Source organism: Henckelia pumila, unplaced genomic scaffold, assembly GCF_033568475.1.
Source record: "Henckelia pumila isolate YLH828 unplaced genomic scaffold, ASM3356847v2 CTG_461:::fragment_3, whole genome shotgun sequence".
Classification (NCBI taxonomy): Eukaryota; Viridiplantae; Streptophyta; class Magnoliopsida; order Lamiales; family Gesneriaceae; genus Henckelia; species Henckelia pumila.
In genome coordinates, this window is record NW_027331831.1 from 15,082,762 (window position 1) to 15,104,889 (window position 22,128).

At 35.9% G+C, this 22,128-nt stretch overlaps 1 protein-coding gene and 1 long non-coding RNA gene across 6 annotated transcripts; both read left to right on the top strand.

Annotated features, from left to right (window-relative positions):
* Positions 1 to 6,045: 6,045 nt before the first annotated feature.
* Positions 6,046 to 12,785, top strand: LOC140872051 (uncharacterized). Its single transcript, XM_073274785.1, has 8 exons — positions 6,046 to 6,378; positions 7,098 to 7,223; positions 7,430 to 7,503; positions 7,676 to 7,796; positions 7,910 to 7,970; positions 8,096 to 8,285; positions 12,089 to 12,200; positions 12,507 to 12,785. Exons 1-8 carry the CDS (start codon positions 6,046 to 6,048, stop codon positions 12,783 to 12,785), a joined length of 1,296 nt encoding a protein of 431 aa, XP_073130886.1.
* A 4,397-nt stretch (positions 12,786 to 17,182) lies between these two features.
* LOC140871740 (uncharacterized) lies at positions 17,183 to 22,047 on the top strand. Of its 5 annotated transcripts, XR_012147744.1 has the most exons (5): positions 17,183 to 17,444; positions 18,004 to 18,053; positions 18,182 to 20,408; positions 20,513 to 20,539; positions 21,365 to 22,047. It is a non-coding gene; the product is annotated as an uncharacterized lncRNA (long non-coding RNA). The 5 variants fall into 5 exon arrangements; XR_012147741.1 differs by having other exon boundaries at positions 17,183 to 18,444; positions 18,817 to 20,408; XR_012147742.1 differs by having other exon boundaries at positions 17,183 to 18,053.
* Positions 22,048 to 22,128: the final 81 nt, after the last annotated feature.

Below are 22,128 nucleotides of genomic sequence, written 5' to 3' on the forward strand. Positions count from 1 at the left end.
CCTGAACCCCATTAAAGACCCTCACTGCACTCAACCTCCTCACCTAATATCATATCTTTAGTGATATTTGGCTCCACCCCCTTCGGCTATGACGTGGTGATATTTTCTTATGTTTAATTGGATTAAATTGTTATGATTAGGTGCATTCAGAGTGATTAAATTGGTTTTTTATATATAGTTGCTAATCATTGTTTGCGGTTTGATATAGGTAAAAGAGAAGAAGTTGAGCAAAAGAGGAGAAAAAGTGAAGAAAAACAGAAGAAAAGCAGAAGTATTGGCGCTCGAGCATGCAAATATTACCGCTCGTGCGCGCAAAAAAAAAGAATTTTTGATGCAAAACAAAAGTATTCGCGCTCGAGCCATTAAATATACTCGCTCGAGCACGCCGAAGTGAAGAGAAAAGAGAGACAGGGGCGCTACCCAACGGCGCAGCTATGCCGCGAGAAAGAGACGTGCAGCGCCCAGGGAGAAAATAGACAGCGCAGCGCTGTGGACTGGCGCTACTGCGCCACCTGTATGCGAAGAAAATAATGGGCAGAAATTTCCGCACTCTAGCGGGAACTTTTACCCGCTCGAGCGCGCCCGCGATAAGGAAAATATATTTTTTAAAAAGAAATAAATATTGGAAGGACTCTAGGTTATTTGTATAGATGAAAACTCACAAAATTCAGCAGTTAGAAAAGGCAGAAAGCGTGGAACACATCTTTGGCGGCTAGGTTTCTCTCCCTTATTCTTACATTATTTTTGTTCATCAATTTTTCTAGAGATTTCATGGCCTTTCGTGGCTAAATTTTAATTCTTGGTTGAGGAAGACTGTGACGCCTAGAATTTCTTAATTTAATTTTCATGCCTATATTAGTCTTTAATATTTATGATCTTAATTATTTTAATTTTCTGTGTTAATTGGCTAAATATTATATTTTTTCCCGCGCATTAGAATTTATTATTTTTTTAACTTTTGCAAAAAAAAAAAAATAGCATTTTAATTCTCGGGCTAGTAAAAATCAAATTTTATATTTTAAGTTAGGATTTTTTTTAAGCTTGCATTTTTTTCATTTATTTAGTGCGACTTAATTTTTAGTCTTAATTGTTGTTAAGGTGTAGCACGTTTCCATGAAATTCTTAACACTCTCATTTTTCTAGAGTTATACCTACACTTATGCACTTGGACCCAAAAGTTGAACCCTAGCCTCCAACACTTTACACTTCATTTTCACCCTAAGTTCATGCACACACTGACACACACAAGAACTTCACGATTTTTTCCCCTGTTCTTCCCATGGAGGCATCGGCTTCATTCCCCATCTTCTCTTAGCATCTGTATCTTCAATACTTCTCCGGTGGATCGCTCCTAGCTAGCTGGACGAACTGGTTCACCCTTTTTGGAGCTCGGTTTCAGCTCATATTGGCTTCTAGCAGCTCACGCCCTAGCTCTTTGAGCTCCCCTCTGTCCCTTCGAGTTTTGTAGCTAGGCAAGGATATTAGTTTCATTCTTCACTATGTGGATTATATTAGTTCGTATGTTGCATTTTTCAGGAAGTTTTGAAATTCATTCTCGATTGTTTGCCCTGATTCGAGAATGCCTGCTCAACGATATTTATTTATTTTTTCCCAGAAAATCGTGCATATTTGCTTGGCTCGGATTGTTGCTGAGATTTTTCAAATTTATGTGTTGCACTTAATTGGTAGCTGTTCATAAGCATGTAGTTCGATTATTTCGCGGCTTTTCTTCGCACATGTGTTCGAATTCTTGGTTCAAATTTTTACAGGGCTTGGATCGATTTTTTCCCAGCTTTCCCTTTTGCTTGTGGTGTTCAAAGTTTTCTGAGTTATTTATAACATTGAGTTCGAACCATTTCCAGATTTTATACTTCATGATATGTGATCGAATTCTCGGATTTTGTTGCTTGTGGTTCGATTCAAGTTTTCCAGATTATGTACATGTTTTCGAATTCGAGCACTTGGTGTTTTGTTGTGTCGATTCGGATGGTGATTTAGAGCTACCATGGGTGATATGTAGTTCACATGGTAGCAACTAGGATGTCTTGAAGATAGCTTGTGGGATGGAGTTGTGTTGCACTCAAAATTTTGGAGGATATGAGCGTGGGTATGATAGGCTTTGAAAGGGCTACTTTCAAGCTGGGTTTAAGGTGATTCAAGGTGAGTGGAAAGGGCTGGAAATGAGGTGGTATATTGGTCTTGGTCCTAGGATTAGAGACTTGGGAGATTGGAGGATTTATAGCTAAGTTTTGGTTAAGTTTGGAAACAAGTTATGAGCAAATTTTTGTAAAGTGAGTGGGCTATCCGGAAATCGATTTTTAAACAGGGGTTAACTCGGGTTTTGGCCAAGGGCTTGGGTCGGAAATTATTCTAGGATGTTGGGAATATGTTGGTTCAAGAGGGAATCAATTCGGTTAAGTTTGGGGCGAGTTTTGGATCGTTAAATGTTAAGGTGCAGAATTTTGTTGAACACAAAGGGGCTGCTGCCAGGAAATCGTCCTTTTGAAAAATGATCGCTTAGGAAATAAATTCCGAGGATGATATCCCTACTTAGTTCTAAGTGTCGTGGAGTCGTGGTTTCAAGAGAAATCTTTTTTGGTAAAAAACAAGCAAGTTATAAATTTTACGGGCTAACCGCTTGCATTAGTCGTAAGTGCAAATTATGGGTTAAATCTTCCATCCTTTGGTTTAGTTCCTAAATCATTATCCCGGTCATTCTTCTGTGAGTCATATGCATGATTATCGATCAACATTTACATGTACATCATATTTACATATGCATGCTAAGTCTCATATTTATGAATGAAAGAAAGAATTTTACGAACGAAGTGAGATGATTGTGACTACAGTAACATTCATGTGTTTGGACGGGCTGGGAGACGTCTTAGATTCCCTTATCGAAATTCATGTGTATGGACGGGCTAGGAGAAACTTGGATTCCCATACCAACCATAGGGCAAGACGGGTTGGGTGTTATCCTGACTTCCTGGCGTCATAGTGCACTGTAGCCATGATCATGATCGAAACTCATAGAGTCACAATTCATGGATCTAAGTTCACAGTTTCAGTTCAAGTCATTTATATACATGTTCAGTTCAGTATATTCAGTTTCATTGTCAATGTTTGACTTAGCCATGCATATGTTACATTCATATTCATTTCATTTATTCAAAAAACATCTTTTTTAAGTTTAAGGGCACAAAGTATTTTATTATAAGTTATTTTTAATTTATCTGTGTTTGTATTTACGTAGTACTCGTTATCCCCCCCCCCCCATATTCTTGCTGAGTCCTTTAGACTCACTACACTTATTGTTTTCAGGTGATGACTATTACGTTGAGGCTGAGGGGCAGGATCCTCAGGGCGAGGTCACCGGTGGTGCAGGCCCTTGACTGACGTGCTTTCAGTTGATCCGAAAACTCTGATGTTGCCCTTTTTATTTATGAGTTGAAATATTTTCATACACTGTCAGTCATTTGCATGATGTGTTTTCCCTGCTTTAGAATTTTTGGCATGTAAACTTAATAGTTTATTATTCCACAACTGTGTGGGATTAACTCCCCTTTTTAGATTCTATGATTATCGTATTTGGATTTTTAACTTGTGTTTATTTTATTTTAATTTGAATTGCTGACTGTGTCAGTTGAGCTTACAATATTTTAAAGCGAGTCATGGCAAAAATTTTGTTAATTCCGCAAATACTTTATTTATTTATTTTTATTATTTTAGAGGGTTTCGGTCGTTTCAAAGACGAATCCTTGAAGTTTTATTTTCCTTGTGAGATTTTGATACGTTTGTTGTTTGATTTATGGTTTGAGTATCAAGAGTTGTTTGGATTTAATTATTAAGCTTGTGTGTTTGATTATTGGCTTGATCACCTAGTAATTTTTTATACAATCTAAAGCTAATTAGAAATCAAATCCGTAATTATTTGATCTCTCTAATTTGCGAAGCAACTATGATTAATAATTTATGCTTTAGAATTTATTAATGCGTAGGAACATCTCTTGACTATATTAAATACAACCGCTTGTGTTTGTGTTATTTAGATTCATCAATCTTACTAGTTTGAATACTATCTTGGATTTAAACTTTAATATCTTGTATATTGGTTGATTCATTGGTAAGAGTTAATAATAGAACTCTTGCTTCTATTTAAATTAAAATTAAGATGATATAGAAATTAGATTTTCAATGATGAATATTCAAATATGGATTGATTATTTTTAGAGAATCGGTGATCAAACAAATAAAATTCAAGGGCGTATTCGACCGATACCGATGCTTGTTTAATTGATCGTTAGTCATTTTAAATTTTAATCTTGCATGCATGCTAGTTGATTTGAATTTTAGAATTAGTATTTCTTTATTTTCTAAATTTTTAGAAGTTAATTAAACAAACAAAAACTCCCTTTTATTTACTTTTGGTATTTTTAGTCTATATCACAATAAATTTCAATCATCCTCGTGGGAACGATCTCTACTCTCACTGCTACATAATTATTTATTTGAATCGAGTGGGTTAATTTAGACGTGACACGACTAAGCGCTACCAAATTTTGGCGCCGTTGCCATGGAGACGTTGTTAGATTTAATTATGTTTTTGTTTTTGATTTATTTTTCTTTTCTCCAGTGATTTTCTTGTTTGCTCATGCGTGCAGGTGAATCTTCAGAAGAAGAAGAATTTTCATACGATCCTGAGATAGAGAGAACCTTTCATCAACGAAATAGGGAATCTCGGAAAAAATCTGAAGAAAAAGAGGTCGCATTTGAAGAACCTAGAGAACAAATGGCTGCAAATATGAGCTTGAGACAACTTGCCACTCCTGATTTGAATCAACAACCTTTATGCATTACTTTTCTTACTTTAGAGGCTACTGCCACTTTTGAACTTAAATCTGGACTAATACATCTTTTGCTTTATTTTCATGGCCTTGCAGGTGAGGATCCCCATAAACATCTTATGGAGTTTCATGTGGTTTGCACAAGAATGAAACCAGCTGGAGTGACGGAGGAACAAATCAGCTAAAAGCCTTCCATTTTTCTTTAAAGGATGCTGCAAGGGATTGACTATATTATCTAGCTCCTGGATCCATCACAAATTGGAATGAGATGAAGAGAATTTTATTAGAGAAGTATTTTATAGCGTCGAGAGCAGCGAACATTAGGAAGTAGATATATGACATTAAGCAATATACTGGAGAGTCACTTCATGAATCTTGAGAGCGTTTCAATAAGCTTTGTGCTAGCTGTCCGCAACATCATATAAGTGAAAAATATCTTAATTAAATTTTGATATGAAGGTATTTTACCCCATGATAGGAGCATTGTAGATGTTGTCAGTGGAGGAGTTTTTGTGGACAAGACACCACAAGATGCGAAAAATTTGATTGCGAATATGTTAGCCAATTCTCAACAATTTGGCACAAGCAAGCTTGACCCCACACCTAAGAGGACCAATGAGGTAAACGTTTCTTCCCTTGAACAACAACTGATTGATCTGACATCTCTTGTACGTCAAATTGCTGTAGGGAATGGGCAAAATATAAAGGTGTGTGGAATTTGCACTACGATGGGGCATTCAACTGATATGTTTCCCACAATTCAAGAGAGATATCTTGAACAAGTCAATTCAACATGAGGGTTTCTGGGGCAACCACAGAGGAAGTATGATCCTTACTCGAACACGTACAATCCATGTTGGAGAGATCAACCAAATCTCATATATGGTAATCCTACGATGAACAAGCCTGCACCTCACGTGTAGCCGAATAATCAACAATATAGGCCGCCATTCCCTCCAAAATCGCAACCCCACAAATTCCAAACCCTGGTGAGTTTTTGGAGAATATTGTTAAGGATCTTGCCAATATTACTTTGAACTTTCAACAGGAAACAAGGGCAAACATTCAAAACTTGAACAATCAGATGGGGCAATTGGCGACATCAATAAACAATTTAGAGGCACAAAACTCTAGCAGTTTACCCTCTTAGATAGTGCTCAATCCAAAAGAAAATGCAAGTGCAATCACTCTAAGGAATGGAATGGAGTTGAAGATTCAAGAGAAAGTGGTACAAACACCATCAAAGAAGGAAAAAGATGAGGAATCTGAGGTGGAGGAGAATGATCCTATTCAAGAAGATGTACCAAAAGATAAGTTTCCTCTCCTTTTCGAGTACAAACTCGTACCCTTATTTCTCCATGCATTGAAGGTGTCTAGGAAAGATGAAGGTATTAAGGAACTTTATGATACTTTTCGTAGATGTGAGATAAATATTCATTTGTTATATGTTATTATACAAATACCTCGTTATGCTAAATTTTTGAAAGAGTTGTGTACTGCGAAAATAAAACATAATTTGAAGGGATGCCAGAAGGTGGAGTTGGGATAAAATGTTTTTGTTGTGATTCATAGGAAAATTCCCGCAAAATGCAAGGATCCATGTATGTTTTCTATTCCTTGTACAATAGTTAATGTTCAACTAGATAAGGCCATGTTGGATTTAGGATCATCAAGTAATGTCATGTAATATTCTATCTATGCTTCCTTGAAACTCGGTCCTTTGAATAAAATTGGAGTTTTAATCCAGTTGACTGATAGATCTAATGCATACCCTAGAGGTGTAGTTGAGGATGTCATTGTGCAAGTAAATAATTTGGTCTTTCCTGCTGATTTTTATGTGCTTGATATGTAAATGGTGATCATAATAGTCCTATTTTGTTAGGAAGACCATTTTTGAAAACATCGATGACCAATATTGATGTTCACAGTGGCACACTTACTATGGAATTTAATGGTGAATTCATCGAATTTAATATTTATGATGCCATGAAATATTCTTTTGGTGATGACCATGTTTACTCTATCGATATTGTTGATTACTTGTCATAAGAATTTTTTTAGCTTGCAGGAAAAGATGAATTGGATGTTATTACTACACCCATTCAGAAAGAGGACGAGGACTTTTGTGCGAATGAAGAATTGAAATAAATTGTGGCCACTCTGAATCGTGTTCCTGAACTATCCCAGTCAGGTAATATATCTTATATTTCTTTGCCAATCTCTAATGCTAGGCATATTCCGTATATTTTGCAGGCACCTATAATTGAGTATAAGCCTCTTCCTGATCATCTCAAATATGTTTTCATGGGGGAAGGGAAAACATTGCCAGTTATCATCTCCAACAGTTTGGAGAACGAGCAAGAAGAGAAACTCACACAAGTTCTGAAAGAGCACAAGACAGCAATAGCATAGACCATTGCAGATATCAAAGGAATCAGTTTTCAACTTGTATGCATAAGATGTTTTTGGAGGAAGAATCTAGCCCTACACGCCAGACTCAGAAGAAACTGACCCACTCATGATGGATGTGGTGAAGGAAGAAATCCTCAAACTTCTTTAAGTTGAAGTGATTTATTCTATTTCAGACAGAAAGTGGGTTAGACCTGTTCAAGTTGTTCCCAAAAGATAGGAATCACAGTGGTGAAGACATTAATGATGAGTTGGTTCCCATCTGAATTCAAAACGGGTGGAGGGATTGTATAGATTATAGGAAACTAAATGCTGAAACCCAAAAGGACCATTTTTCTTTACCTTTTATTGATCAGATAATTGAGAGATTAGCTTGTCATTCTTATTATTATTATTTTTTATGGATATTCTGGTTATTTTAGGACTGCGATTGCACCAAAGGATCAAGAAAAGATGACGTTCACTTGCCCGTTTGAAATGTTCGCCTACCGGCGCATGCCCTTCGGACTCTGCAACGCACCAGCCACATTTCAGCGGTGTATGGTTAGTATATTTTTTGATTATATTGAGAATATCTTGAAAGTTTTTATGGATGATTTTACTATGTATGAAAATTCATTTCATGGGTGTTTATCTAACCTTACATTTGTCTTAAGAGATGTGTAGAAACAAACCTTGTGTTGAATTCTGAAAAATGTCATTTTATGGTTGAACAAGGTATAGTTTTGGTCATGTTGTTTCTGCAAAAGGTATTGAGGTAGATAAAGCTAAAGTTGATATTATTCAGTCACTACCTTATCCAACGTGTGTGCGGGAAGTGCATTCTTTTCTTGGACATGCAGGTTTTTATAGAAGATACATTCAAAATTTTGCTAAACTCGCATCACCCATGTGCAAATTGTTGCAAAAAGAAGTGGCTTTCGAGTTTGATGATGCATGCAAGATTGCTTTTGATAATTTGAAGGATTCACTAACTTCTACACCCATCATTCAACCTCCAGCCTGGAAAAGCCTTTTGAGATTATGTGTGATGTCAGTGACTATGCGGTGGGATCAGTTTTGGGACAAAGAGTTTGAAAAGCATCTCATGCCATATTGTTGGAACACGGTCGTTCTCCGGATCGAAAAAGAAAGTGATACCCGGTGCAGCGGAAGTTTTAAAATTTTATATGGAACGATTCCATATCATGGGTATCAAATTCCTACGATTAAAATTGATAACATAAAATTTAAACAATATAAATTTTACCTTAAAATCTCGAAGCGAGATTATGGATACCAACAGATTAAACTGCTCTTGTTGTATATCCCAGGAACTGATGAACGAACTTTTCTTCAATCAGGTCCACGAACAGAAGTTTAATCCCTCTGATAGACTGCACTATAAAGTCTATCAGAAGTTTCTACGAAGAGAAATAACAGATTTGATCTGCTAATTCAGACTGCAAATTCAAAATTTGCAGACTGAAATTCTCGAACACAGTAGGGGAGGGGGGCGGCCGAATTCTCTAGAGAGAGTGCTCTAGGGTTTCGAATTTTTATGCCTTGATTTGTTGTGTCAATTTTTGTACTGCAATAACTTATTTATAATGTGGGCTGCTAACAGCATAGGGCCCATTAGTCATAAGTTCAAGCCTGACAAGCAAAACCCGCATGTTCAAAAATTAATATAAAATTCATCGTGACTTAGATTGATAAACCAATTTTACCAATGTGCACAGAAACCATTTCTGCATCTTTTAAAGTCAAGACAAATTTTCTGAATCCGAATTCAGTGGTTTTCAAAAATGTCCATCAATATGTCATTTTTAGGAAATCTTACTCCCTCTACTTTTAAATAAGAAGTCCTACTTCTTTATCCACTAAATTTAACTCTTTAAATTTAATTATCTCAACGGGGATTAGAAATCCATTACTTGTGTGACCCTCAATGGTTCAGGGATACAGCTAGCCGTGGGCTCACAACTCCTTGTGACTCGGAACAACAATTTCCGACTTGCCCATCGAATCATGGTAAGAGCGTCTAGCAACATCGCCCCATGATTCCCTAGGTATCACTGATAGTGCCTGCAAGAACCAATAGATTTTGGTTAGCATACAGTACGGTCCCTTCATCCATATATCCCGATCGAATCAACAACCATTGGTACATCGAGATTCGTTCGAGATTTAATAACTATGCAATGCATCTTGAAGATCAAATAGTGACATCGCATGTGCTACTAGGAAACCAAGTAACCTAAAACACATCATGTACTCTGGCCAGAGTTTCGTCACACTAATATCTCCTCAGATTGCATAGGATATCCACACTCGCAAGTGTGCGGTGAATCCTTGACAACAAAGCATCGACTCCTATATGTGTCGTAACTGTACCCAATCCCGACACCTGATGACCCTAATAGAGTCGGTAAACAAGTCAAAGCACAGTACTAGCATATAGAGTCTCAATGATGTTTCAAGTAATAAGGACTAATGGTGCACAACCAAAACCGCGGACTATATCCACTCGATAAGTGATAACCACTTGAAAAGTCCGAATAGGGTAGTTCGATCATTCATCATATGAATATCAATTTGCATGCTTCGAACATCTCTATGTTCCATACCAATGAAACATGGTACTCGGCATCGCAAATGCTAGTCTCAATCTCGAGCGATCCTTATCCTTATTTGTGGACGGCTCAATTGACTAGGAACTGTTTAGAATATGCAGTGAACATAAGATGTGTTTTATGACAGTGATCTCTCTATATTCACTATCTCATCTTACTTTAGTATATTCAAGGTCTTTATCAAAATAGCAACAGTATATCATTATATAATAATAAGATAAATTGAACGCCATTTAAAGAACATATATTATATTAAACAAAGATTGTTTACAAAAAGAGACTCTCAAAGCCCTTAGCCACAAGTTGGCTAACGGGGCATCAACTCTTTCACATATACTATGCCTCTAGAACATTGAATGATGCCCAGATAAATTATTCAACTACAGAAAATGAGCTTTTAGCTTTTGTTTTTGCTTTGGAAAAATTTAGATCTTATTTACTTGGAACTAAAGTTATTGTTTATTCTGATCATGCAGCTCTTCGCTATACGATGACAAATAAGGAGGCAAAACCATGATTAATAAGATGAATACTGCTCCTAAGAGAATTTGGCTTGGAAATTAAGGACAAACGAGGGACAGAGAATAGAGTGGCAGATCCCTTGAGTCATTTAATCCATGTTGATGAGGAGTTGTGCTTGGAAGACGAATTTCCTGATGAGCAACTATTTTTCTCAAGAACAACACTACCGTAGTGTGGGGACCTCGGGTGCTAATCTCATAATCACAATAATGATTCAATCTAAACAATCTAAGCATAAATCATGTAATCATTCCAAGCAACAATACCAATTCAATTATATAAGAGCATTTAAACAATTAAGTATGTGATTTTAGAAAACTCGATAATCATAAACGATCTCGAGTTATTCTTTTCATATTATTTAATGTCTATTCATACCTTTATTCTGATTCAAGTATCTGAAACTCTTGAAATTCTTGATCAACTACAATCTAGCCAAATCTATCATCAAATTATGTTCAACTCAACCTTGATAGCTCAATCTCTTTGTTGCTCTCATTTTTGATTCAATATTCCACATGACTCGAACTCGACGACTCGACTTCGATAATATTTCACTTCAATTCTGAAATGAATTTATAACATAGCTTAACATCAGCTTTCATTCCCATTTCAATCTCATCAAATCTGAAACCACTACAAGATTTGATTATTCAATCAAAATCAAAACCGGCGACGTAACACTTCGAAACCGAAATTCCAAATGCATTAACATCATTAATTCAACCATCTAAACCAATACTAATCACCAATTCAGCAGCATATACACGTACAAAACAGTCCCCAAAATTCAGAATTCTAAAAATCTTTTCAAAAATCGAAACCATGTTCAAACGACGATCTTTTCTCGATCTGTCTTAGATATGCTATCGTCGTATATACTAAAACATGTTTAAACAATTAAATCTTAATTATAACAATATCTTAAAATTCAAATATGGTAAAACTTCTTAAAACTTACGTCAAAATGTATCAGTCGAAGTCGTGATCGCAAATATATGATCAATCAAAAATTTTACCGGGCGGATCAATTTTTACCGGAGCTTGAAAGGTTGAAAATGGCCTTGGAACCCTTCTTTCTTCTCCTCTCGGTTTCTTGGCTGAGTTTGGCTAAGAAATCTGATAAATTTTACACATTACACATTTATACATAGCAAGTTGCAAGGAAATTGCACTTTGGTCCCTGAACTTTGGCATAATTGCAAATCAGTCCTCGGCCAATCTTTTTAATTCAATTTCAATCCTAAATAATTTAAGAATATTAGAATTTAATTCTAAACTCTAAAAATTTTCAAATTAAATATTCTCGGATTAAAATTAAATAATCTCGGGTCTTACCCCTGAAACTTTGATAATTGCAATTCGATTCCTGCGCGAGTTTCACCTTCTAATTAAATCTTATTTAATTCCCAAAACTCGGAATTTAAATCTTAAATCCCATAAATATTTAATTCAAATATTTTTAATCTATTAATTTAATAATTCGGATATTAAAATCTTAAAATCCGAAAATCCTCAAATTAAATATTTTCGTCCCGAAATTTAAATCTCTACTTTCGTAAGTTCTCAAATTAATATTTTCTCATATTCGAAATTTAAATCTCAAATTTCGTAATTAATTGCTTAATATTTTCGGGCCTTACACGTAGTATGCACATATCGTTAATTAATTGGTGGGTTACCCTCTTAATTTTCTAGAGCTAAAAAATATAAGGTCAAAAGTGACGCCAAGTACTATATTTGGGATGATCCTTACTTGTGGAAGCATTGCACTGACCAAGTGATAAGAAGATGTGTTCCTGAAGGCGAGGTAATTCCTATCCTCACATTTTGTCATTCTTATGTTTGTGGAGGTCACTTTGGAGCCAAGAAAACGACAAGAAAGGTATTAGATTGTGGGTTATTTTGGCTGTCCTTGTTTCAAGATGCCTATTATATTTGCAAGTCATGCAATCAATGTCAAAAGATGAGTAACATATCCCAACACAAGGAGATGCCTCAACACCCCATTCTTGTGTATGAAATTTTTGATGTGTGGGGCATCGACTTCATGGGACCATTTTCTAGCTCTTTTTGGTATATTTATATATTACTTATTTTTTATTATGTCTCAAAGTGGGTGGAATCTAAAGCCACCTGGATTGATGATTCTAGGGTGGTTGCAGATTTTGTCAAGCATAATATTTTCTCCAGGTTTGGGTTTTCAAGAGCAATCATAAGTGATAGAGGTACCCATTTTCGCAACCGAACGGTGAAGAGCTTATTGAAAAAATATCATGTGATGCACAAGGTTTCAACTGCATATCATCCTCAATCCAATGGAAAAGCTGAAGTATCAAATAGGGAGATCAAGTTCATTTTGGAGAAAACAGTGAATCCGACTAGGAAAGACTGAAGCTTGAGATTAGATGATGCTTTGTGGGCCTACAGAACGGCGTATAAGACATCGATCGGAATGTCACCCTACAGTTAGTTTTTGGGAAGCCTTGTTATCTTTCAGTGGAGCTGGAGCACTAAGCATATCGAGCTATCAATAATTTCAATATGAAGATTGATGAAAGTGGACAACATAGGAAGTTGCAAATGCAAGAACTAGAGGAAATACGTAATGATGCCTATGAAAGTTCAATGATTTACAAAGAAAAGACGAAGGCCTTTCATGACAAGATGATTTCTAGGAAGGAATTTGCAGTTGGTCAAAAAGCCCTCCTATACCATTCACGCCTTCGGTTATTCCCAGGTAAGTTTCATTTAAGATGGATCAGACCTTTTTTTGTTACTAATGTTTTTTCTCATGGTGCAATTGAAATTCAAAGTTTGGAAACTTCAAAGGTATTCAAAGTGAATGGTCATAGGCTGAAACATTACAATGATGGTTTCCATGTAGAGGAAGTGCAAGAAATACACCTTGAGGATCCACCACACATTGAGTTAATTGAAGCATGAAGTCGGGCCAACGACAATAAAAAGAGGCGCTGCTTGGGAGGCAACCCAAGGGGAGTATTCTAATTTCAATTTTTTTAGTTTATTTAGTGACCGCTTAATTCGGTTATCTAGCAAGTGCACTAGGTCAAATAATAGTAAAGTAGACAGAGAGTCCAAGTATCGATCCCACAGGGACTGCTGTCAATTCTCAAGATTTAATTATTTTAATTAATCTAGACAAAATCATAAAGAACAATTTGATTTAAATAAAATAAGAATTTAAAATAAAAACTGCTTAAGAAATAAGAATTAAAATAACTGAAGATAAAAATAATTAAAACGAGACAACCAAGACACACGTAGGTACCGAACAAATCATGTAACATGTATTCGATTCAGGACTCAGATTTAATATTAATTCACGGGAATTCTCCTAATTTGTTCAAAGGACTGTTTCTAGAATAATCAAACCTATTCAAATATTGATGAACTAATCTTTCGTAATTCTAATCAAATTTGAATACATTAAATATTTGTAAAAATTTAGTTTACACCTAAACCGCACACTGAAACCGAATTCTATTTCTAGTCGGTTTTATAATATGATGATTGTCAAAGTGATCAAAATCAAAATCACCTCATTCGACTTGGAATCGATTAACATGCAAGCAAACAGTTGATCAGACTATTCACAAGACAAATATAAATCTGACAATCAATAAAATAAAATCAAGTATGAAAAATCCCAAATAAACATCCAAGTTTTCTTCATAAATTTGTTCGGCTCAATCACGCCATCTTGGTTGAAAACAAACTACTCAATAATTGAAATTAGAATTCAAAAATAAAATAAAGAAAGAAGAAGAAGAAAAGAAAAGAGAAATCTTCTCTCCCGAGCCTTGTAGCCTCCTCCCTTGTGTTGTTCACGATCTGGAACTTCTGAACCCCTCAAAAATATGATATATCTTCTATTTATATGGTCCAAAACCCATACCAATTACTTTCCTTCCAACACAAGGACTTTTCAAACAGTCTGACGCCGGAACCTGCGCTCGAGCGAGTGGAATTCTCGCGCGTGCGTAATGAAAAGCAGGTTTCTGGAGTTGTAACTCGCGCGCGCGGGGAGTTCAATTCTCGCTCGCGCGCCACACAATTTCTGCTGGGAGCGACGATTTTGAAAAATTATATCTCGAGTTCTAGCCGTCGGATTAAGCTGAAATTTAGACAAAAGTTTCAAAACATCTTGATCTGTAATCCAACGGTGGAGATTGGATTTGGTTTTTCTAAAATTAAAAATGATTTTTCGACCAAAGCTGCTCCGTAATTCACTCTTCAAAAATCCATTTTCCTACAAAATCAAACGGGAGAGTGAAATACAAACACATGCACTAAAACATATAAAAACACATAAAAACAATATGAATGCACACAAAATAGACATAAAAATAATGCACAGAAATTGCACTTGTCATTTATTTCATTGCATTTTAACTTACATTGAGGAAAATGTAAGAATTTAAGTGTGGGGTAGGGAACACTAAAATTTTGGAAAATTTTTTGAATTTTTTTAGAGCTCGTAGTAAGTGATAATATAACTGTTGAGATTCACTAGCTCATGATAATATCTAATTGATGACATGCATGCCTTTGAAAATAGATGATTTGCTAACATTGGAACACTTTGACCTCCAATGCAAATTAGACTTTGATATGGTTGTTGAATATTTTAGAGCACGCATGAGTCATAGCTTGTGAAGTGTATATGAAGTAGTGAAGGTCGTGTGAGCCTTATGGCAGTCTTAATAAGGTGCTAGTGCATGTCAGAGCTTAACTACATATTCTTTGAGGTGTGAATCTAGACTGCGAGCAAACATGAAAGTGATATGGGCGATTTTTGATTTGTTTGAGCCTTTCAAGCCTACCATGTAAATAAAATTTATCCCTAGTGTCCCCTTTGAGTTTAATTGAAACGAATGGTGTATGCATAACATATATTTAAGCCCCATTCTACATTCTTTGGCTAGCCTAGCAACTTCCTTAATGAGCCTAAACATGATATTTTAATCTATATCTTTCAAGGGAGTATGATGTGTTGCATTATATGCATTGTGATTATTGTAGTCTATCTATTGTTGAGTTCATTATCAAGGAATTCAGTTCATGAAAAAAGAGTAAGATCTGCCTTGAAAAGAAAAAAATATGTCTCCCAATGGAGCAGAAGAAAAAAAAAAAAAGCCAAGGTATTGAAAAAAAAAGAAAGAAAAAGATCATGCGAAGAGAGAATCCTGCATTGTGAATATTTTTGTAATGTCCCAGATTCGACGACTATCCTCACTGTATCAAGATTAGTCTTTCCAGCGTGCTTATATCCTCACTCACACGCATCCTGAGAAACTTTATAGGGGGTCACCCATCCTATAATTATCCCAAGTCAAGCACGCTTAACTTTGGAGTTTTTATGTGATGAGCTCCTGATAATAAGATGCACCTTCTTGATATGAGTAGTACATATGAAATCTTTTAAACTCTCCTCAACTATGCAGTGCCATACCTACACAGTCTCAAAATGCCTCTCATTCCGGCAGGATCGGTTCATTCATGTCTTCCTCCGCCTAGAAGCCTATCAGGAGTCGCTCATTGTCTGTGCAACCTCTTGGCACTGGCGATCACTCCCCGCCTTCTCAGCCCCGGGCGTCACATGCCCACCAGCTTCCTCTTGGTTCGTCCCCGAACCATACCGTACTAAGAGAGTTCGGCTCTGATACCAATTTTAATGTCCCAGATTCGACGACTATCCTCACTGTATCAAGATTAGTCTTTCCAGCGTTCTTAAATTCTCACTCACACGCACCCTGAGAAACTTCTCAGGGGGTCACCCATCCTATAATTGCTCCAAGTGAAGCACGCTTAAATTTGGAGTTTTTATGTGATGAGCTCCTGAAAAGAAGATGCGCCTTCTTGATATGAGTAGTACATATGAAATCTTTTAAGCTCTCCTAAACTATGCAGTCCCATACCTACACAGTCTCAGAATCCCTCTCATTCCGACAGGATTGGTTCATTCATGTCTCCCTCCGCCTAGAAGCCTACCAAGAGCCGCTCATTGTCCGTGCAACCTCTTGGCACCGGCAATCACTCCCCACCTCCTCAGCCCCGGGCGTCACAATTTTCATACTCTCTTATTTGTTATATCCTTACCTTTATTTCGTAAGCCAATACCAAGGCCACATTACAAGCTAATGAAGTCCTACTTGATTTGTGTTTGCAAGTGGCTAGATAGTGGAGAAGTGTCTGCAAGTGAGCTTATGCGTGTATTGGTGTGCAACTTGAGCTGTTGTGAGGTTTTGCATTGAATGGATCTGTGAAGTTGCATGACTAGGGGTGTAAGTGAGTCAAGCTACTTGTGAGTATCTCGTGAAAAACTTAGTCAACAACTCGACTCGAACTTGGTTTGACCGAGCTCGAGTAGCTCGATGCTTCTCTCGAGTCGAGCTCGAGTTTCATATGTATTTGTATCGAGTAGCTCGCAAGCTACTCGATATATATATATATATATATATATATATATATATATATATATATATATATATATATAGAGTTCTTTTATGGTGCCCAACTCTATATGTCCAACTTCATGCCCACCATGTACAATATGTGATAAGTCAACTCATCAATTGTGTTGGTCAACTCACATATTGTACATGGTGGGCATGGAGTTGGGCATATGAGTTGGGCACCATAAAAGAACTCTATATATATATATATATATATATATATATTTATATATATATATATATACGTGTGTATAATTAAGGGTGTATGAGAAGGGTATTTTTGTAAATAAGAGAATATTTTTTAACCCTAAAACCTATATTAAGTAACCAGCATCCGCACACTCGTTACTCCTGATTTCTTCTTCTTCTTTCACCCGACGGGCATCATTCCACCTTCATGTTCAAAGATTCAATTTTCAGTTTTACTCCAGTTGGGCAAGCAAATATTCGTTGAGAATAGGCTCCAAAAGCTCCATATTGTAGATGGTGTCAAAGGGCGAGCAGAAGAACCCAGTAACGTCATGTTGATAGCTTCCGATGTCACCGTCTCTACTCGCTAGGTTCTGCGTGAACAGGTGAAGAAACCACAAATACAAGAGCTCCATCGTGAAGGGGAAGATCATAAATTTACATACATTCCTCAGTTTGTTCTTTATATTTTTTCCCTAACAATTGTTAGATTTTAGCTCTCGATTTTTTGTTTTTTCCTAACAATTATTAATTTTTAGCTCTCGGTTTATATTTGTTGGCCAAGGCATGAACGTTTGCTAACCACTATGATAGTGGTATTATGCTTTATGAGTTTGTACATACGTATTATTTAAAATTTATCAAATACAAAAATTGGAATGATTAAAAGAGAGAGCGGATGTAATTGGCTAATGGCAAGAAGTCAGGAACATATTGGATGAAATCTTGAGCTGGTCACGAATTAGGTTGTGCTTACTGCTTAGGATAAATTGTTTTAGACACTTATACTTTAGAGGATGAAAATCATTTTACTGGATACAAATTCCTTTTATAATTCATCTTATTGTTTCTTATCTCTTGTCATAGACATAATGCAACAAATAAAATGAATTATATCTAATGAATGATACTAACAATTTTTTTTTTCATCTTATCATATTACAGGGACAATTAACGTTTGTGTATAACTCAACCCAAAATGCAATCAATATCAGGTATCAAGATCTATCTTAGAAAAATTTTCTATTACTTGAGGTGATATTTCATAATATTAAAATTTTAAATCTTTTTTATTATTTATAAAATTATATATATAGTGTTTTGTAATTTCTTTATGTTATAGGCGACATCAATCAATGTGAAGGATCTTCAACCCATTTTTTGGCTTCAACTAGTTCTTCTAGCCCACTGATGGATTCCAATATGGCTCCTAATGTTTCTGGAACTTCATCATCTAATGATGCTTCTGGAAGAGTTGAAAATCTAGATAAAGAGAAAGAATCTCAAGATCATTTAGAGGAGGATGATCCAAATCCATTTGCACCAAAAAAAAAAGAATTATAAAATCTTGTGTATGGGAAGAGTTTAGAGAAATTGAGGTTAGTGGTCTCAAGAAAGCAGAGTGTATACATTATAAGAAACGCATGACCATTTCTAAAAGTAAGCCGACAAGTAGCTTTCGAAGGCATTTAGAAACTTGTGCAGTTAAAATAGCAAATCAAAGAAATGCACAATAAAAGACAATGTTGAGTTTTCCTCCAGCTGGTTGTGCATCGTTTCAGCCTACTTTAATTTCTGCAAAGTTTGATATGGGAAGAATGAGAGAGGCAGCTGCACATTGGATTTTAATGCATGAACATCCCTTCACTATTTTAGAAGAAGAAGGACTTAACATGATGTTAAATTTAGGGATGCCCGAGTTTAAAAAAATATCACTTTCCACCGAAAAGTTTGATTGTGTTGCTTTGCACGAACAAGAAAAAAGAAGTTAAAGAATCATATTAACAAGGTTGAAAAGGTGAGCTTGACAACAGACATGTAGAAGTCTAAAAATCAAAAGATCGAGTACATGGTAGTGACAGGGCATTGGATCGATTCTGAATGGAAGTTTAAAAAACGAGTCCTCAGCTTTGTACACATTCCTCCACCTTGTACAGGTCTTCAAATATCAGATGCCAACTTCAAATGTGTTAAAGATTGGGGCATTCAAAACAAGGTATTTTCTATTTCAGTTGACAATGCTTCAAACATTGATTTTGCTATTTGTTTATTGAAAGATAATTTCTCAAGGGCCAGCAAGTTGTTATGTGAAGGAAAACTTTTTCATGTTAGGTGTTGTGCACATGTTCTAAATCTCATGGTTCAAGATGAGTTGAGTCAAATTGTGGATATCACTGAGAAGATAGGGAAAGTGTAGATTATATTAATCGCTCAGATGAAAGAATTATTATTTTTCAGAGATAGTGCAACAATTGCGATTACCTAGGAAAAAATTAATTCATGATTGTCGAACAAGGTAGAATTCGACATATGAGATGTTGAATTATGCACTTAAATTTCGTGAAGTGTTTCCAAAATTTGCTGATTGAGATCCACATTATTATTGTTGTCTCTATTTAGATGATTGGGAAAAAGTTGAGAAGGTATGTTCACTTTTACAGTACTTTTGGACTGCAACGTGAATTATTTCTGGAAGTGATTATCCAAAATCTAACTTGTTTCTTAAAGAAGTCCAGAAGATAAAAATGATGTTGGATCGGAATGCTGATGTTGAAGATGAATTTATACGAGCGATGGTTCGAAAAATTAAAGTCAAATTTGATAAATATTGTGGGGAGAGAAATTTATTGATGGCTGTTGGGGCTATTTTGGATCCTATACTGAAAATGTTAAAGTGTAGAATTTTGTTTCTAAAAAATGTACTCGAATTCAAATGCCCAAGAAAAAAAATTAGAGATGTTAAGAAAGCTTTGTATGATATTTTTGATGAGTATGTGGTTGCAAACAATGTCGAGGAAGGACAAACCCCAAGTGGAAATCAAGTTGGTGGTGATGGTCAACTAGAGGAAGATTGGGATGATCGGGATGAATACATAAAGACAAATCAGGGTTCACACCCTCAAAATTCTAAGTTGGATAATTATTTGACGAAACCTGTTGAGCCAAAGGGAAGTCGAGAGAAATTTGATTGCTTGAAATGGTGGAAAGTGAACAGGCTAACATATAAGATATTGTCCAAGATGGCTCGAGATATATTAGCAATTCCAATAACCACAGTATCTTTTGAATCAACATTTAGTGCTGTAACATGGTCATTGATTCTTATCGCTCGTCATTAGCTCCAGATACAGTACAAGTATTGATGTGTGAAGGAGATCGTTGTAGGTGCCTCCATGGAGTGAAGAAGAAGTTAAAAGTCAGTTTGTTGGCAAATTTAAATTCTAAGCAATTTATATTTTATTATTTAACTCATTTTTTTTTCTTTTACTGAAGGAGCCAAAGATAAAAGAAATTGAACTGCAATTGCCTTGAGTAATTAATATTGCTTCACACACTTGGATATTTGAAAGGTTTGTAACTTGTTTTAATTTTTCATTGATATGTTTAAGTTTAACTTGGATTACTTAGTATGTTTTATTTCCTTATTTATTAATATATGCAATTTTTTTTATAGGTTTCTCATCTTCTTTCAAGTTCGAAGGCATATGCTTTTTTATGAAGATTTTCTGTATCTTTTTATTTATTTGGAGTTGGTTTATGTTGGAAAGTGTTGATAAAGTGGTTGTTTACAGTATAGTTTGTTGCATTTCAATTCATTGTAATTTTTTTGGATTTCGATTTTCATATATGTGGGCATTGTTGTGGCTGTACATTTGTTTCCAGTCTCTGGTTTGTTGGATTTTTGGTTGGATATTTTGATTTTTACTTTTGTAGGCCATTGAGCTTGAGCCATGATTATATATTAATATGAAATTTTGCATTTATTTCAGTTTCTGTTCAAATCTAATTTTGAATTTTTCTATCTCGAGCTTGAGATCGAGCAACTCGTAGCATTCACGATCGTGCTCGAGTTTTAAATTTACTGCTCGATCGCGCTTGAGCAGACATAATTTTTGTCGAGCCGAGCTCGAGTAGTATGATACTCGAGCTCGGCTCGTTTGCACCCTTATGCATGACACTTGTCGCTGACCATACACACACACACGTTCGCGGCTATGTCTAGTTGAAATGTCTGGATATTGAACTTGTTCCGTTGTTAGCATTTAAACCCTTTTCTTGATCATGCATTGAGTTAATTGTTGAGGCACACATGTGTATATCATGGTTATTTTTCATTATGAAATATGCGCTCGAAACTTAATTTTTGGTTTTGTGTTGCTCGAGGACGAGCAAGGTTCAAGTATGAAGGATTTTTATGTGGTGATATTTTCTTATGTTTAGTTGGATTAAATTGTTATGATTAGGTGAATTCGAAGTGATTAAATTGGTTTTATAGTTGTTAATCATTTTTTGCGGTTTTATATAGGTAAAAGAGAAGAAGTTGAGCAAAACAGGAGAAAAAGTGAAGAAAGAGAGAAGAAAAACAGAAGTATTGGCGCTCGAGCATGCAAATCTTACCGCTCGAGCGCGCAAAAAGAAGAATTTTTGATGCAAAACAGAATTATTCGCGCTCGAACCGTCAAATATACCTGCTCGAGCATGCCAAAGTGAAGAGAAAAGAGAGACAGTTCAGCGCCCCTACACTGCCCAGTGACGCAGCTGCACCGCAAAGAAGAGACGTACAACACCCCTGTGCTAGGAGGAGGGCGCAACTGAGCCCTGGGAGAAAATAGACAGCGCAGCTGCGCTACCTATATGCGAAGAAAATAATGGGCAAAAAGTTCCGCGATCGAGCGGGAACTTTTACCCGCTCGAGCGCACCCAAGATAAGGAAAATATACTTTTTAAAAGGAAAGAAAGAATGGAAGGACTCTATGTTATTTTTATGGATGAAAACTCACAAAATTCAACAGTTAAGGATGGAGAAAGCGTGGAACACGTCTTTGGCGGCTGGGTTTCTATCCCTTGTTCTTAAATTATTTTTGTTCATCAATTTTTCTAGAGATTTCATGGACCTTCGTGGCTAATTTTTAATTCTTGGTTGAGGAAGAAGAATCCTTGAAGTTTTATTTTCCTTGTGAGATTTTGATACGTTCGTTGTTTGATTTATGGTTTGAGTATCAATAGTTGTTTGGATTTAATTATTAAGCTTGTGTGTTTGATTATTGGCTTGATCACCTAGTAATTTTT

Excerpts from the sequence above, each read along its gene's own strand:
- LOC140872051 (XM_073274785.1), top strand. The coding sequence starts at position 6,046 with ATGGAGTTGAAGATTCAAGAGAAAGTGGTACAAACACCATCAAAGAAG. Across the intron at positions 6,379-7,097 it reads ATTTGAAGGGATGCCAGAAG|GCACCTATAATTGAGTATAA; the intron begins GTGGAGTTGGGA and ends TATATTTTGCAG. Across the intron at positions 12,201-12,506 it reads GATGTGTTCCTGAAGGCGAG|TGGGTGGAATCTAAAGCCAC; the intron begins GTAATTCCTATC and ends TATGTCTCAAAG.